At 47.7% G+C, this 17671-nt stretch overlaps 1 protein-coding gene across 3 annotated transcripts in view; it reads left to right on the top strand.

Annotated features, from left to right (window-relative positions):
• The window catches only part of MARCHF6 (membrane associated ring-CH-type finger 6), a 492210-nt gene that overhangs the window by 420726 nt on the left and 53813 nt on the right, over nucleotides 1-17671 (top strand). For all 3 annotated transcript variants that reach the window (XM_083188363.1, XM_083188362.1, XM_083188364.1), the window contains exon 22: nucleotides 8027-8161. In XM_083188363.1, the coding sequence (XP_083044489.1) occupies nucleotides 8027-8161 (135 nt within the window). The remainder of the gene's footprint in view (nucleotides 1-8026; nucleotides 8162-17671) is intronic.

Genomic DNA, 17671 nt, shown 5'->3' with positions numbered 1-17671 from the left:
GGGTACTACCCAATCAAAGAGACTTAATCCGACAAGGTCGGTATTATCAGCATCAGCCACCCAGTTGGAGCCTGGCGGCCTGGTTACTGAAACCAGGATGCTAAAAGGAAAAGGCTTTTCTCAGAAGGTAGTAGACACTCTACTAAAGGCAAGAAAGGTGTCGACATCGACTACTTATTATCGAATATGGAGTAAATATGTCGACTTTTGTAAGGAGAATAATAGAAATCCAAGGTTGATACCAACCATTCTCGACTTCTTACAACTTGGGTTGGGAAAAAAAGTTGGCAGCAAATTCACTGAAGGTGCAGATTTCGGCCATTGGGGCAATGCTGGACATTAAAATTGCAGATAACAAGTACATACAAAGATTTGTACAGGCAATCAAAAAGATCAGACCAACATTTCATAATCCATTGGCCCCATGGGATCTCAACATGGTCCTAAACGTGTTGACGGAGGCACCGTTTGAACCGATAGAGGAAATATCGATCAGTTATCTTACTATTAAAGTGGTCTTTCTTGTGGCTATCGCATCGGCAAGGAGGGTATCCGAGCTCCAAGCGCTGTGGGTAGAAGAACCCTTCCTAAACTTCTTCGAAGATAAAGCGATGCTGAGGACAAACCCTACCTTTTTGCCGAAGGTAGTTTCCAGCTTTCATCTCAACCAGGAAATAATACTGCCTTCGTTTTGTGCGAATCCTAAGAACTCTAAGGAAGAAAGGCTACACAGCCTAGATGTGACTAGGGCTCTAAAAGCTTATATAAGTAGAGTGGAACCCTTTAGGAAATCAAAAAGGCTATTCGTGCTAATGGAAGGTAGAAATAAGGGGCTGGGAGCTACAAAAACTACCATATCCAGATGGATTAAAATGTGTATAAGAGAAGCGTACAAGATTAGAAATTTGGAGGCCCCAGGAGGGCTGAAAGCCCATTCTACCAGATCCTTAGCAGCTTCCTGGTCAGAGAAAGAGTCTGCGTCAATAGAAGAAGTGTGCAGAGCAGCGTGTTGGTCATCTGCACATACGTTTACCAGACATTAAAGAGTGGACATTCGGGCATCGCAGGATGCCAGTATGGGAAGAAAAATATTAAGTGCAGTTGTGCAATAGAAGGAATGTATACTGGAGAAGCTATATATTCCACGGATGGAGATGGTGGAGTAACCGTATCCTTTTTTGTTGTTGAATTATGTGCCCACCAAGTGAAATAAACTGCTTGGGTATACCCAGAATTATGCTGCCATGGGAAGGTAGAGAAAAGTACAGATTAGTACCTGTTAATAGGCTTTCCTCTACTCCACCATGGCAGCCGTTTTCCCTAACCCGTGTGGTGTATTTAAGTGATGTATGAAGCTTTATAATTTAAGACACAGAGCCAAGGGGAGGAGGTCCTTATATAGGGACAGTGTCTTTTTGTTCCTTTCCAGATATCTACCCAAGAGGGCGTAACCCAGAAGTATGCTGCCATGGTGGAGTAGAGGAAAGCCTATTAACAGGTATTAATCTGTACTTTCCGAATCCGGACAACAAATGTATTGCCATATGTAGCTTATGTAAAGCTCCAATAAGCAGGGGTAAGGATCTTGCCCACCTAGGGACATCCCCCCCTTATACGTCACCTGAAAACCCATAAACATAAATCAGTGTTTAGTTCAGGAACTGTGGCTAGCAATCCAGGGACACTTAAATCCCTTGGTCCTCCTGTTGGAGCCAAGCACCTGAAAAGCACACCACCAACTCCCTCCTCATCATTTTTCTCCTTGATCCATATGGTCCTGCAGGCCATGCCACCAGCATGACTGACTCCTCTTCTATCCGAGATTCCTCCGGAGGATCCTACAGCGCTACGCCTACTACTGCCGCTGCTGGGAGTTGGTCGTCATCCCAAAGGGGAAGTTGTAAGACCGCTACGTCTTTCACTAAGCAATTGACCGTCCAACAGTCGTTTGCCATGAGAACGAAATACAACAGCAGTCATCCTATTGCGAAGCGGACACTTTCGGCATTCTGCCACTGCCTGCCGAAGGATGGAGCATCAGCAAAAACTCCTCAACTTGCCCTTCCATCAGCTTAAACTAGAGGTGGTGACGCGCTGGAACTCCACCCTCTATATGCTGCAGAGGATGGAGGAGCAGCAAAATGCCATTCAAGCCTACACAGCCACCTATGACATAGGCAGAGGAGCGGGGCTGCACCTGACTCAAGCGCAGTGTAGGCTGATTTCCGTGTTGTGCAAGGTTCTCCAGATGTTTGAACTAGCCACTTGTGAAGTCAGTTCCGACACTGCTAGCATTAGTCAGGTGATTCTCCTGATCAGACTGTTGCAGAAGCAGCTGGAGAAAGTGAAGGAGGAGCTAAAGCGCTGCGATTCCGCAAAGCATGTCGCTCTTGTGGTTGAAGTCCTCCATACGTTTTGCCAGGATACGAGGGTGGTCAGCCTGTTAAAGTCAGAGGAATACATTCTGGCCACCGTGCTCGATCCTCGGTTTAAAGCGTATGTTGTGTGTCTGCACCTTTGTAGACTTGTGTCTGCCGGAAACAAAGACTGCTGGTCAGGAGATTGTCATCTGAAGGGGACCGTGACATGGCCCCAGCTCCTCCTTCATTTTCTCCCACAGTTTTTTGGGCCCTGTCCCTGAAATGTTTTGTTTGTTAAAGTGTGCATGTCCTATTTCCGCAACATAAGGTTGGTTGGGAGGGTGGGCCAAGAACAATTCCGTCTTGCATTACCATTCATAAATCCCACTGCTGAGAGTCATTGATATGTGAGATAAGTGGACTCATATTTGATCACATACAACTGTTTGCACTCAAGTGGTAATAATCACAGATCGCCCACTGCTCCTCGGCTGGTCGTCGCCTGGTTATGTCTTGTCAGTAGGTTCCATTTTGTTCTACTGCTGTACATATAATACCTCTCTGCTGGTGCATCTACTGCCTTAGATAGGGTGTTACAGGTGTCTCTGGGAAGCCATTCTGCAGTGTTGTTAATGTAGGCACTGTACCTTAAGCACAGATAACACGTACATAACTGTCACATTCACAGACACTATATTGTAGATGAGTATATTCCCTATATTATTCCGGTAGTCCACCGCTGCAACTCTCATCCTGCATCACACAACCAGATGCCGTCGGAAGACGGCCTAAGTGACAGGAGCGTTTCTGCCACTGCCTGCAGAAGGCTGCCGAATCGCCCACTGCTCCTCGGCTGGTGGTAAACAAGATCAAGCCATATAGTGGTCTTATTGAATATTAAACTGATAAAAAAAACAGATACACAGCACAGCAGACTCTCAGACCAACTTAGTGCTGCACCAATTGCCCACTGCTCCTTTGCTGGTTGCGGCCTGTGGTCAGAAGATTCCACCCCTTTGCGGCTATTGCATTGCTGCACCAACCGCCCACTGCTGCTCGGCTGGTCGACGCCTGTGGTCAGAAGATTCCACCCCTTTGCAGCTATTGCATTGCTGCACCAACCGCCCACTGCTCCTCGGCTGGTCGCCGCCTGTGGTCAGAACTTTCCACTCCTTTGCAGCTATTGCATTGCTGCACCAATCGCCCACTGCTCCTCGGCTGGTCGCCGCCTGTGGTCAGAACTTTCCACTCCTTTGCAGCTATTGCATTGCTGCACCAATCGCCCACTGCTCCTCGGCTGGTCGTCGCCTGTGGTCAGAAGGTTCCACCCTTTTGCAGCTATTGCATTGCTGCACCAATCGCCCACTGCTCCTCGGCTGGTCGCCGCCTGTGGTCAGAAGGTTCCACCCTTTTGCAGCTATTGCATTGCTGCACCAATCGCCCACTGCTCCACGGCTGGTCGTCGCCTGTGGTCAGAAGGTTCCACCCTTTTGCAGCTATTGCATTGCTGCACCATTCGCCCACTGCTCCTCGGCTGGTCGTCACCTGTGGTCAGAAGGTTACACCCTTTTGCAGCTATTGCATTGCTGCACCATTCGCCCACTGCTCTTTGGCTGGTCGTCGCCTGTGGTCAGAAGGTTCCACCCTTTTGCAGCTATTGCATTGCTGCACCATTCGCCCACTGCTCCTCGGCTGGTCGTCGCCTGTGGTCAGAAGGTTCCACCCTGTTGCAGCTATTGCATTGCTGCACCATTCGCCCACTGCTCCTTGGCTGGTGGTAAACATGATCAAGTCAGATAGGGGTCTTTTTTGGGTCTAGTTTTTCAAACTGCCATCCTGTCTGCAGCTGCAGTACCACTCCTAGATGAGCCACGTGTTTGTGCCGCACACTTGTGAGGCTTAGCATAGTTATCCAGCTACCTCGGTGCAACCTTTTGCCCTAAAAACAATAATGTGAGTTGTTCAGAATAGGCTGGAAATGAGTGGAAATGAATGTTATTGAGGTTAATTGCGTAGGAGCAAAAAAAACATTCTGTGATTTTAGCAGTTTTTATGCTTTTTTTTTTTTTTTTTTAATAAAATCAGAACCCAAAACATTTAGGGGGTGTTTTGGCAAAACCCATTAGAACCAAAAACCTGGAGGTAATCAGAACCCAAAATGCAAAAAGTGGCCGGTGCACATCCCTAATTCTGAGTCATGGGCAAAGCAAAAAAAAATGTCAAAGGATCGGTGGTAAAAGGTAATTGAAGGGCTGCAGGGCTGGGCAGCGGCTGGCATAGTGTCCAGCGGCGCTGCTTGGCCCAAGGGGAGAACGTTGTGTTTTTTTTTAGGTAGCGCTCCCCCAAAAAAACACGCCCAGTGGGAAGCGCTACCTTTAAAAAAAAAAAAAACACCACTGAAGGGGTTAATCGGAAAAACGCAATAATGTTGATACACATTGTACTGCTTAAACTTTTACAATTACCTTAGTGTAGCATATCCAGCATATTAATCAACATATAAATTGATACATAGTAACCAAGATCTAGTCTGCACCGATCCCCATTAACCAGTCCATACTAGCACAAAAAATGCAACCAGAATGGCTGGTATGGGTAAGGTGCAAAAATTGATTATTTATAATGAATGTTCACCATATATTTGTTTTTATGTTACCTATGAATATTTTTGCAAAAATCGGGACAACTTTCAAAATAAAACATACACACTAGGGTGATATACATGCAATTCAGGCACTTGTCATGCAATTTCAGCAATAAATCGAATCAAATGGGCAAACCATGTGCACCTGCAGTGCACATGGTTTGCCCATTTTCCAAACAAATTTGTACTGCTATCAGATCTGAATAAGGGCCTCAGTGTACCATGCACATGCACGGCCGTTTGATATTCAGGAAAAGTGGCTTGTGACTATGGCCAGTGCCATGGCATTTATTACACACATAAAGCCCCTTTGTACATACCCCAGGAGCAACTGTGCCAGAGACTGGAAACTCATCTAATGCAGCCTGGCATGCGTGTGCTGGGTAACAGTGGTACACCCAGACATGCAGCATGCGTTCTCTCCCCTTATGTTAACCCAACATGCAGGGGTCCTGATTGCCGCCAGTGCAGGGGCGGAATGAGACTGTGATGCTGCTGTCGGTGTCTGTCTAAATGTAGCATGTGCCCTGCTGCCACTCCGTAGTGCTCGAATTAGTGGTATGCCATTGTATAAGAATACGTACAGTACATAATTACAAAATGACTGTTGTTTAACAATAACAAATTGGGAATCAAAGACATATGTTCCATAGTGTGGGAAATTAGTAAAAAGGAAATTCCACTACAGGGCTGTGCTTGAATTGACAGGGTGGGACAATGGTATGATGTTCATAGATAAAATGGGGTGTGGGCAAGTATCCAGTGAACAGGATCCAAACCGTTAAAACCCAACAGCAGAATCCTGACGCTGAAAATGGATTACTCCCCCAAGGTGACTATAAGGGTTTGTGTTAGCACAGACTGACTGCAGGGAGCAGAGGAGGTTAGGGTTAGGCTTATAGAGGGGGAGGGTTGATTAGGGTCAAATTGCAGGAAGAAATGTATTTATTTATTTACAGTTTCTTATATAGCGCAGCAGATTCCGTTGCGCTTTACAATAGTAGACAGTGATAAAACAAACTGCGTAACACCAGACAGACTTGGAGGTAGGAGAGCCCTGCTGCAAGCTTACAATCTATAGGGATATAGGAGGGAAACACAAGGACAGGCACCAGTAATAGCATAGCAGTCCCACCAAGTTACAAGTCCAGAAGGGAAGCTAAATAATACATAAGTGCCTCAGAGGGTTATGCGTGTAGAACTTAAATATGATAGGCTTGTCTGAAGAGGTGAGTTTTCAGGGAACACTTGAAAGTTTGGAGGCTAGCGTAGAGTCTTATTGTGCGTGGTAGGACATTCCATAGGGTGGGAGCAGCACGATGATAGTCCTGTAATAGTGAATGGGAGCTAGTGATCCGTGCAGAAGAGAGATGCAGATCTTGTGCCGAGCGGAGTGGTCGAGATGGGAGATATTTTGTGATAAGTAAAGAGATATAAGCTGGTGCAGTATGGTTAATAGCTTTATATGCGCGTAGAAGTGTTTTATATTGAATACGGTAAGATACAGGCAACCAATGGAGGGACTGGCAGAGCGGATCAGCAGATGATGAGCGTCTTGCAAGGAAGATCAGCCTAGCAGCAGCATTTAAAATGGATTGCAGTGGTGAGAGTTCTTGGGAAGACAAGTTAGGAGACTATTGCAATAATCAATGCGGGATATAATGGGTGCATGGATAAGAGATTTAGTAGTGTCTTGTGTGAGATACGGTCATATTTTGGATATGTTTTTTAGATGCATGTACCATGATTTGGAGACAGATTTGAATGTGTGGAAGAAAAGACAGTTCAGAGTCGATGATGACCCCTAAGCATCAAGCTTGTGGGGTAGGGTAGATTGTTGAGTTGTCAACAGCGATGGAGATATCAGGATGGTAACTGTTCTTAGTTGGCGGGAATATAAGTAATTCCGTTTTGTAAATATTGATTTCGAGTTATCGAGAAGACATCCAGAGAGACATTCAGAGACTCGGCCCCAAAATGGTTAGGGTTAGGCTATAGCAGCATAACTCCCAACATTACCCATTCCAGGAGGGACACGATGCTTTGTTTCTGGACTTCCCTCTTAATTTATGATTGCCGTTACCTGTTTTGAACTGGTTAATTGGTAAGAAAGGTGTTGCAGCACAGGTGATGGCAATCATAAATTAAGAGGGAAGTCCAGGAGCAGAGCATTGTGTCCTTCCTGGAAAGGGCCATGGTGCCACCCACCATGACCCTTAGTTAGTGGTTAAAAAAAATTCCCAGATACTTGAAGCAGTTGAGGCCAGAGAATGGAGTGGAAAATAACCTGCTGGTGCCCTTTGAACGTATGCTGAATGATGGCAGAACATTGCATGAGCGTGCACTTTCTCTTCTCATTGTGTTACCCAACACCCCAGCTATGCAGAACATGGCTGTTGCCAGGGGTTTCAGCCATCGGCGATGTTGGTGGGGCTTTGACTGCTTCCCAGAGTCCTGGCTGCCGGCGGTGCATGACCTGGCTGCATCTCTGGGTCCCGGGCAGTGGCAGGACTGCCTGTGTGCAGCTGTGCCACCTTGAGGCTGATCCCGACATTGGCCCTTATTCAGATCTGATCGCAGTACAAATTTGTTCTTAAAATGGGCAAAACCATGTGCACTGCAGGTGGGGCAGATTTAACATGTGCAAAGAGAGTTAAATTTGGCTGGGGTGTGTTGAAACTAAAATCTAAATTGCAGTGTAAAAATAATGCAGCCAGTATTTACCCTGCACAGAAACAAAAGAACTCACACAAATCTAACTCTCTCTATACATGTTACATCTGCCCCACCTGCAGTGCACATGGATTTGCCCATTTTGAGAACAAATTTGTACTGCGATCAGATCTGAATAAGGGCCATTGCTTGGTGGTGCACAGTACTGCAGTGCTTAAAGAGGTAGTATGTCATAACGCTGTATACCGCCCCACTTCAAGCACTGATTTATAACATTACCTGTTTTTATTTACCATGTTGTTGTTGTTTTTTAAGAAAATACATTTTAACATGTATATTTTCAAATTAGATCTTGAAGACACTGATTGTTGCCCTTCTTTTGGCTGGTGCTATTCCTCTTCTGCTTGGGCTTTTATTTGAATTAGTCATTGTTGCACCTCTGCGAGTACCTTTGGATCAGACTCCACTTTTTTACCCATGGCAGGTAAGTTGAAATAGTTAGATATGTATTTTGAAACATTCATTTTGTTTCTCTCAATAAACATTCTAAATTAGTTTTGTATGGTAATATTTTGTTAATTCCATTAAGATAAGCAATTCATAAGGTAAGCTATTCATAATACAGGGAAACAATACATTCCACACTGCATACAAAATATTTTCATTGTACAGCACAAAATTACTTTATTAAGGTGTTTTTTGTTTTATTTTTATTTTTTTATCTTTTTGGTCGGGGTGATTGGTACATGTAAGTAATCCAGTTCAAATGATGTAATCAATGGGATACCATTTTTCTTCATTATGTTATTTAGTTTATTATTATTATTATGATGCAATTCATATTCACAGCAATCTGGATCGCTTTATGATGGAATCTGTATGGAATGATATCCACAATCATCATACAGGGTCATTGTCTTTCAAATGAAACTTAATAATTTGTATCTAAATAAATGCAGTAAACCTACAAAATTGTAATTCTGTGCCTAGGGTGTTCTTCGCCTTACACTGGCTCCCCATATCATGCAGAATCTGATTATGTCATCTGATCATCTTTTAAAGCCCTCAAAAACATTCCTTTATGCAACTAAGACCTCTGAAAATCCCATCTCCTACTATCTCCTCTACCTTTATCATCAGAATATAAAGCATTACTTTATCTTACAGCAAGACTGAGGGACACATGAGCGTTATTCTGGTCCACATGCAGGGCCGGACTGGGACCAGAAATCGGCCCTGGCATTTTGAGCACACAGTCCCACCTTTGCGAGGTGAAGAGGGGGCATGGCCTCACAGAAAGGAGGTGTGGCATCAATAAAAGGAGGCATTACACATTATGGAACACACCGTAATGCCCATTACACATTGCCGCACACTGTATTGCCCATTACATATTATGACACGCAACTAATGCCCATATTAATATTGTTAATAATAAAAAAATAAATCATGCCCCCAGTAATGTCCCTTACACATAATTCCCCCAAGTGCACCTTAAACATTTCCCACATAACAGCCCCTCCAGTATTATTAATATTAACAGCCCCCCCCCCGCTAATTAAAATTTCTGCGCCACTCCCCTTATAATAATACATACATATTTGTAGATGGCAGTAGTCAGGCAATTTCAGTACACAGAAGAGTCAGCATCCTGAGCCCCTGAAGCTGGAGGAGCAGGGAAAAGATGCAGTCCGGGACCACAGAGCCATATGCCTGCCCACCGGCTCAGACTCCATCCTAACAGCAGCAGCCACAGGGCTCCCCGTCCCCTCCTCTCATACACAACAGCAGGGATCGTTGAAATCCATACACCGAAATCACTATACTGCCTGTCCTGCATCCATCACCTGCACATCCGGAACAAATGGCTGCACAAAATCAGCCCACAAGGCCATCGGCCCTTCTGGCATTTGCCAGAAGGGCCAGGTGGCCAGTCCGGCCCTGTCCACATGCATTGCATGTGGATGAAACGACGCTCACACAGCAGTGGTGGCAGAAATTGAAATAAATTTAAAACGCTGGGTGGCCCTCTGGCTGAGAGAGCTCAGCCAATCAAAGGGCTGCCCTGTGTTTTAAAAATTTCTGACCCCCGCTGCCCACTACCGCTCCTTCACAGTGCTAAACTACATAGTCCCACTGGCCCCCTCTCCCCAAAACCGACACCACCAAAAGCGTTCCCTACGCACCCACCCGTGGCTGCATTCGAGCAATTGCATGTGGTTAAAAACCACATGCGATCGCTCCTGCAATACAGTAGATATCGGTACTTATGTAATATCTGGACTCCCGTTTTTCTTATGAGACTGCGTCCCCTCGCGGGGCTCGCTGCGCTCGCCACGCTTCGGGCACGGTGGCTCGCTGTGCTCGCCACACTATATAAAATCAACTCCATGCTTAGTTGGATAGTAGGGGTATGAAAAAATGGGATTCATTTAACATGGGAGCCCAGATAATACATAAGTACCTAGATATCTATTGACATGACATTTGATGGCCCGCACATCACATCGAATGGTCCCTAAAATATGCATACAATCATTTGATTTATCGAATAGATGTGGTCAAAATCAAATGATTGCATGCAATATCTCATAAGTGTATGGGCAGCATTATATCTTCCCCCATGCAATCCCATAATATGTCTTCTTTATGTGCCCATTGGACTAGGACCTGCTGTAGCTTAGTTATTTTTTAACTCATATTATATCGTCTTTACGTTGCTTTTACACATTGAGTGCAGCAGCTGAGGAAGTTAACAGTTTGCCCCTCCTACAGTACTCTGATCTCAATGAAGACCACATGGACCCAGGGACAGTGCAGGCCCTCACCCTTCTAGAGTGTACCGAGTGGCAGCACTGCCCTGGATGGCATTGACATCTTGCCGGGGTTTCCAAATTTGGAAGACTCAATTACAGGGAGTATACACCTCACAGCTAACTCATCATTAAGTGCAATCCATGTGCTTTCCCTATATATGGGGGAGTAGAAATTGCAGCATGGTGAATGTAGCCACAGAGGTGGAGCCTTTCGCTAGTGTTTCCAGGCTTGCCTGTGTCCATGTTGCTGCTGCAGCAGCATCACATTCCTTGTTGATTATTCACCTGTGAGGATTCCTGTCTGCTGAAGTAATCGCAAGCTACTTCAGGTTGTCTGCATTCTAGGCTCCTCCATTTTGGAGACCATCAGCTAACATGGTTGCTCCAATAGCTCACCTGCAAACTCTGGTTACCTGTGTCAGAACCAAGGTAATACCAGGCACTTCCTGGTTCTGATTGATGTTGTGGCTTGCAGCCAATCAGAGACAGGCAAGGGGGGATATAAGTCAGGGTTCAGGCCCAGCCTCCTGGTTCTGAACAGCTGCTCAATCTGTCCCTTGAGTTCCTGCTCCTGAGTCAGAGAGTTCCCAGGCTCCTAGCTACCCAGCGTCTCCAGTGATTCCGTCCAGTGTCTTGCTACTGCTATCTGGCTATCTCTCCACCTGCCAGCCACTCCTGCATAATTCATCCCTACGGTATAGTGTGCCCAGCCATCCCCAGCAGAGTTCACTGCTGGTTCTGGCTAGCTATTCCTACTAGCTCCCAGGCTAGTTACCTATCCTGGCTCCCAGACCAATCTCTTGTTATTGTGTCAGCGTTCTGACTGTCGACACCCCGTGTCGACCTTCAACTGCAGTGTTGCTCCAGAGACTATTACTATCAGTATCCTGACTGCCGACACCTTGGGTCGACCACCAGCTGTTGTGTTCACCAGAGACTGTTACCATTCCTGCCCTGGCTGTCGACATCTCCAGGATCCACAGGCTGTTCCACCTCTGCTGCCACATTGCCTCCAGAATAGGCAATGACATCCTTGGGATCCCAAGGCTGAGCCGCTGACCCCATCCCATCAGCACCGCCACCAGGACATTCAGTGTGACCCACAGATGCGCCATCACTTCCGGGCCAGGCTGGATTCCATGGCCGCCAAGACTTTCTCTCCCTGCTGCCATCTCTCCGGCCACCGCTACTCCACCTCTGCTGGGTGCAGGGCACACTCTCTGGGCTGCCATCGGGACCTCCAGGCTGACCCGCAGCAGCCCAGTCCTGCAGGCCGAGCAGCAGCCGATGCTCCCCCTTGCCAGGCGTCTCCGTATCTGGGGGGCCGCGGCGTCTCCGTCTCCGACCGGAGTACACCTCACTAGGGACTCTCCGGTCTCCATCTACCACTGCATCCTCCCCATCCATGCCACGCCGGGGGCCAGGAGATGGGATCTCCGAGGATGGAGGACGGGGCTCTCCTACGTGCGACCATCCCCGGCCCCCTCCGCATATATGAAGGCTCCCAGGCCATCAACTGCCGTGTCGACTCACAGGTCATCAGACAGCCCGTGACGACTCCCAGCTCATCAACACTCCTCCGGCTCCCAGACCATCTACAGCCTGCTTGTCAACACCCCTTCAGCTCCCAGGCCATCTACAGTCTGTGTCGACTCCCAGGCCGCCAACAAGCTATCCCAGGCCGTCGACAAGCTATCCCTGGCTCCCAGGCCGTCGACAAGCTATCCCTGGCTCCCAGGCCGTCAACAAGCTATCCCCGGCTCCCAGGCCGTCGACAAGCTATCCCCGGCTCCCAGGCCGTCAACAAGCTATCCCCATGTCACGGCCTGGACTGTCTGTGTTCCCGGCACTGACCTGGGTGTGCCAGTGGAGGGCGCAGGGAAGCGAGGAGGCTTGAGGTAGCTGGAGCTCATGCACGAAGGATGGAGGAAGACGACCTGCCGGGGACACAGAGGATTGGCTGAGACCTAAAGCAGAGGCGCGGGGTCTAAGCCGACAGTGGTATTCACCAGGGACCCCCGCAAGGGGATATGGACTTCGCTGCAACTGCCGACCAGGTCGCGGCCCTCTGCCCAGGTTCCCCTGTGGCTTTGGCAGGGTTTGAAACACAAGAGTCTTTGAGGGGTACTTAAACCATCAATGGTGGTCGATGGCACTGAATGCTATACAGCAACACGGAGGGCACTGAGGCATGTGAATAGCAGGGAGTACACAGTATTGGGGAACTGAGTCCCGTGAGATGCGGCCTGGAAGCCGGGGATGACACGAGGGTAACACAGGAAGACGCTGGAGATCACTGGTGATCGCTGGAGCGGCTAGGGAGCCGATACTGGTGATCACTGGGGATAGCTGGAGCGGCTAGGGAGCCGATACTGGAGATCACTGGGGATCGCTGGAGCGGCCCGAGAGCCGAAGGGAGACGGGCACGGAACCCACTGATATCCGGACGCTGAGTAGATAACCTGGGCTGCACAAGAAGACAGGATCACACGGGAGATGGAACTCGTGGAGACTTCTGGCAGGAGTGGAATGACCAGGACGCTGAGAGTAACACAGGTGACAGCGGACTCAGGAAACCAGACCTCTGGAGCAAGTGGGGAGTCTTGACAGGAGCGCTGACGCTGGAGAACTCACAGGTAAACTGACGAGTTGTTCAAGACAACGAGGAGACTGTGAGCCAGGCTTTTATCCCTCCAGGTGATTAGGGAATCAGACGCAGGTGATGGGACTAGCCGCAGCAGCAGCACACAGACCAGGAAGTGAGTTGGAGCTTACCTGGATCATGTGACCTGCAGTTTGATTAGGGAATACACCTGGAGTTCACAGTGACGCAGGGGCGACTTGGAAGCAAGAGACATCACGCCAGGGATTGCCGACTGTGCCGGCAGCTGATCTCCAGAGAATATTACCCCAGCGTGCCGGTAAGGGGCGCATGCGAGTGGTGTGAGAACCGGGGTTCCTGACACCCCAGCTCCCAGGCCATTAACAAAGGCTTCCAGTTCATTGACTACTCCTAATGACTCCCAGGTCGTCATCAATCATCTCTGGCTTCCAGGCCGTCAACAACTCCTACCAGCTCCCAGGCTGTCCACAGTTATCTCCGGCTCTCAGGCCACCTACTGTCATCCCTGGCTCTCAGGCTGACAGGACATCCCTCAATTTTCTGTCCAGCATCCTCGGCACTAGCCAACTGCTGCCAGAGGACCAGGGTAGGAGGGCACGACCTGCTCATCAGACGCAGCCAAGTACAAAGCTCCTTGCGGGGCTCCCTTGTGAATACCACTGATGAGTTAGACTCCCTGTTCCTGGTCTCCGCCAACCCTCTGGTCCAACTGTTCCCTGGTGCCCCTGTGTATGACCTCTTCATATGTTAAACTACCCTCCTTCCCGTTCACAAGGAGAGGAAGAAAGAGTACTGTATGTCCCGGTGTGGTGCACCACGCCGGGACATACTCTTTCTTCCTCTACTTGTGTCTATTATACTATTTCTTATGTCCAGTGGTAGCACACCCTCTGTAGAACCAGAATAAGGAACATACTGGTCCTCACCGTTCACTAGAGGGTCCATCCGTCTTCCTCCAAAATCAATGAGGGTCCTATGCGAATAACGTATCCCTTTGTGTCTCCTCCTTCCAGTTCCCAGTGCCTCCACTGGTACACCACAGTCACAGCCGGGAACACAGCAGACACCAGTGCTGACACGTTCAAGGATCCTTCAAAAAGGAAGCTGGAGACGACACTCAAGTCCATAGTTTTTGGTGCATGGGTCAGCAAGGTGGTAGAACATTGAGCTGCAGAATTTGAACAAGGCCTGTACTTTGGAGTTTCTCACACTGAGCTCGGGGTACTGGCTGAGCATATTCAGGAGTTGGATGCTTACTTAGGGGATGCCTCCAAGGATCTTGGATAGGTTAGTTACAAAATTTCTGCATCAGCTGTAGCAGCTCGTCAAACTTTGTGGTTGCATCCTTATAATGCGGATGATAAATCCAAGGGTGTGGTTTGCCTTTTGAGGGTAATACCCGGTTTTGTCCTGAATTGGATACGTGGATATCGCAGGCCACAGGGTCCACTTTTTTGCTCCTTTCACGGTCCCCAGTCTTTTTATGGGCGCCCCTGATGTGCCGGCATTTAGTGCTGGTGCAGACGTGGTATAGCCCACCCAGTGGGATATGGTAGTGGTCAGAAAAACCTTTGAAACTGTTTTTTTTCGCACCATGTAGATCACACATATTAAACTAGAGTTTAACATGGTTGGATTGTGAACTTAAAAAAAGTCCAATCTCTTTCCTTCTCAACACATTCTGTTTCTGGGCACGATTTTAGAAACTTAACACAAATAGGTAATCCTACTGGAAGACAAAGTCCTCAATATTCAGATGAAGGTTCGTAAAGTTTTGAACCCACAACAGGTCACCCTGCACTTGTGTATTTGCCTGTTGGGGAAGATGGTGACACCCTTCGAGGCTCTGCAGTTCTGTCTGTTTCACTCACAACCATTCCAGTTGGACCTTCTTACACAATGGTCTGGATCTCACCTGCAGCTTCACTGACTGGTGCAGCTACGCAAATTCGGGTGTCCTTTCTCTGGTGACTGCAATTGAAAAATCTTCAGGCCGGTCAGAGATTTGAGGTTTGATCATTCTGCGGACAGATGCCAGCCTGAGAAGTTATGGAGCAGTGGTTTTTGACCCTTGGCTACCAGGTTGTTGGTCCCCACAGGAGACCTGCCTGCCAATAAACATATTGGAATTTCGGGCCATCTTCAGTCGCTTGCTGTAAGCCTTTCATCTCCTTCATTCCAGAGCAATGAGGATTCATTCAGACAATGCGAAAGTGGTTGCCTACATAAAAACAAGGAGGCAGGCAGGGTCACAGGGCCATGCAAGAGGCAGCCAGGATCTTGAGATGGGCAGAACTTAACAACAACATTCTCTCCAGTTTTCATTCCAATGAATGGACAACTGGGAAGCTTATTATCTCAGTCGTCAGGATCTTGAATGGAATGAAATGTATTTCATTGTATACAGAGGTATTTCAGCAGTTGGTTTAGCATTGGGGTTGTCCAGAGGTGGGCCTCATGGCGTTCCGGCACAACCACTATTTGCCTCTGTACATCTCCAGAACTTGAAATCCAGCAGTGGTAGCAGTAGAGACAACCAGTCTTGAGTGGTATGCCTGGAAATTTTCCAGGTTCAACTGCGCTGCCAAAGCGGGCTGTCCTGGAAAATTTCAGCGCATATTACCACTGGTACATCACCCCTCAGGGCACCCCCCCAGTGGTCGTTCCCCTCCTGTTACTCCCCTCCAGCGGTCATATGCCGGAGCTCCCCTGCCGCTGCCATTCGCTGCATTGAGCTTGATGCTTGAGAGTTCAGGCACCCGTGTCCCCCCGAGCTGCCTCGAACATCCCATAGCCTGCCGTGTGGTCACTGCTGAGAATGGCCAAAGGGGAGGGGCGGGGGGGGGCAACAGGAGGGATGGGGAGGAGGGGTGAGTGGGCTGCCCTGTCTGTGGTGGGTATTTCAGGGGCAGGAAAAACCTGCCCTTGTAGGTATGCCCTGCCCCGGAAAAACCCACCACTCAAGGGGTTAATGGCCCCTTGGACATACCATCCAGCCTATCTGTTTCCTCCCATTTTCCCAAGACTTCTCAGGTGGATCAAGGAAGAGTCTATCAGGTCATTCTAGTGGTTCTGGATTTGCCACGTAGGGCCTAGTTTTCAGATCTTTATAAGCACCTCATGAATGCACTGTGGACTCTGCTTCTCTGAGAAGATTTTCTGCAGCAGGGTCCCTGTATCAACCACGACTTAGAGCTAATGTGTTTAACGTGAACGACTGTTGTAGCAGAGATCCTGAGATGGAAGGGCATTCCGAAGTCTGTTATTTCCGCAATGCCTCCAGCTTGGAAGCCGGTCTCGTCTGCTCACTATCATCATATCTGGAATGCTTTTTGTAGCCTGTGTGAGCGTAAAAGCTGCCCTACAGTATGTCAACTTTCCGGTTGGCACAAACCTTTGGAGTCAACCGGTCTAAAGTTCTTCTCATGCAAGACTATTCTACTTCTGGCTTTGGCGCTGGCTTCTCGTGTTTCCAACGTAAGGACCTTGTCCTGTAGACCTGTATCTAATTTTTCACAATGATCGGGTGGAGCTTCACACTAATTCAGAATTCAGCTTTTCTGCCGAAAATATGTCCATAAAAACAATCCCATTGTTGTACCTTCTTTACTCAAGGATTGGGTGAATCTTCTTCTTTGGAAATTGGGCTCTGTCTATTTATGTGGCTTGTACGGTGTCTTTGTGCAAGTCAGATGTTTTATCATTTTTGATGTGGTTAGGCGTGGATAGCCAGCATCCAAACAGACGTTGGCCCATTGGATTAGGCCTGCTATCCATCATGCTAATTTGGCAAATGCTCTGCAGCCCCCTACAGTGATTATGGCACATTCCAATAGGTCGGTGGGAACATCGTGGGCAGCTTGTAGGGGTACAGACAAAAAAAGATGTAATGGATCGGCGCGTTTCCCCGCCAACTTATCACTGCGGCTTCATCAAGGATCACACTCTCGATCCTTGATGAAGCCGCCGTGATAAGTTGGCGGGGAAACGCGTCGATCCATAACAGACCTTTGCTCTTAAGGACTAGCCGGCCGGCCTCCTTCTCCAGCTGAATCCTATCTGCGCTTTTCAAAAAAACGGAGCTTGCTTTATCCCCCACCATCCGGGACACAGGTTTGAGGAAAATAACTGTGGGAGCATTTCTGTATATTACTGTATGCCATTGGAATTGGTTATTGGGGAACCTGTAAATATTACATTGGTTGCTGAAATTCATTTGCCTAATAATCTATTACTAACAGACTGGCTGCATGCAAAAATTTCGTTTTTTATTTTTTTTTCTGGAGAATTGACTAAATCAAGTTGGAATTAACCCATGGCAGGATTAACCCTAACCCACTAATACTTAGGGTACTGTTTATGCTTTGTTTTTAGATTCTGAGCTTCTCCATCACCTCGGTGGGTTATATACCTATATACCCATTTTTAATGTATGGTATCGGCCGGTACCTTTATAAAATCCATTTTTTTTATATTTTATTGTTTATCAATTTTTTTCTTTGTGTGTCTATTTATTTATATATATAATTTTTTTTGTATGTTTATAAAACAATAT

The sequence above is a fragment of the Crinia signifera genome, chromosome 5 (assembly GCF_055691185.1).
Source record: "Crinia signifera chromosome 5, ASM5569118v1, whole genome shotgun sequence".
Taxonomy (NCBI): domain Eukaryota; kingdom Metazoa; phylum Chordata; class Amphibia; order Anura; family Myobatrachidae; genus Crinia; species Crinia signifera.
The sequence above is the reverse complement of the archived record's forward strand: the minus strand, read 5'-3'. Positions and strand labels throughout refer to the sequence as shown.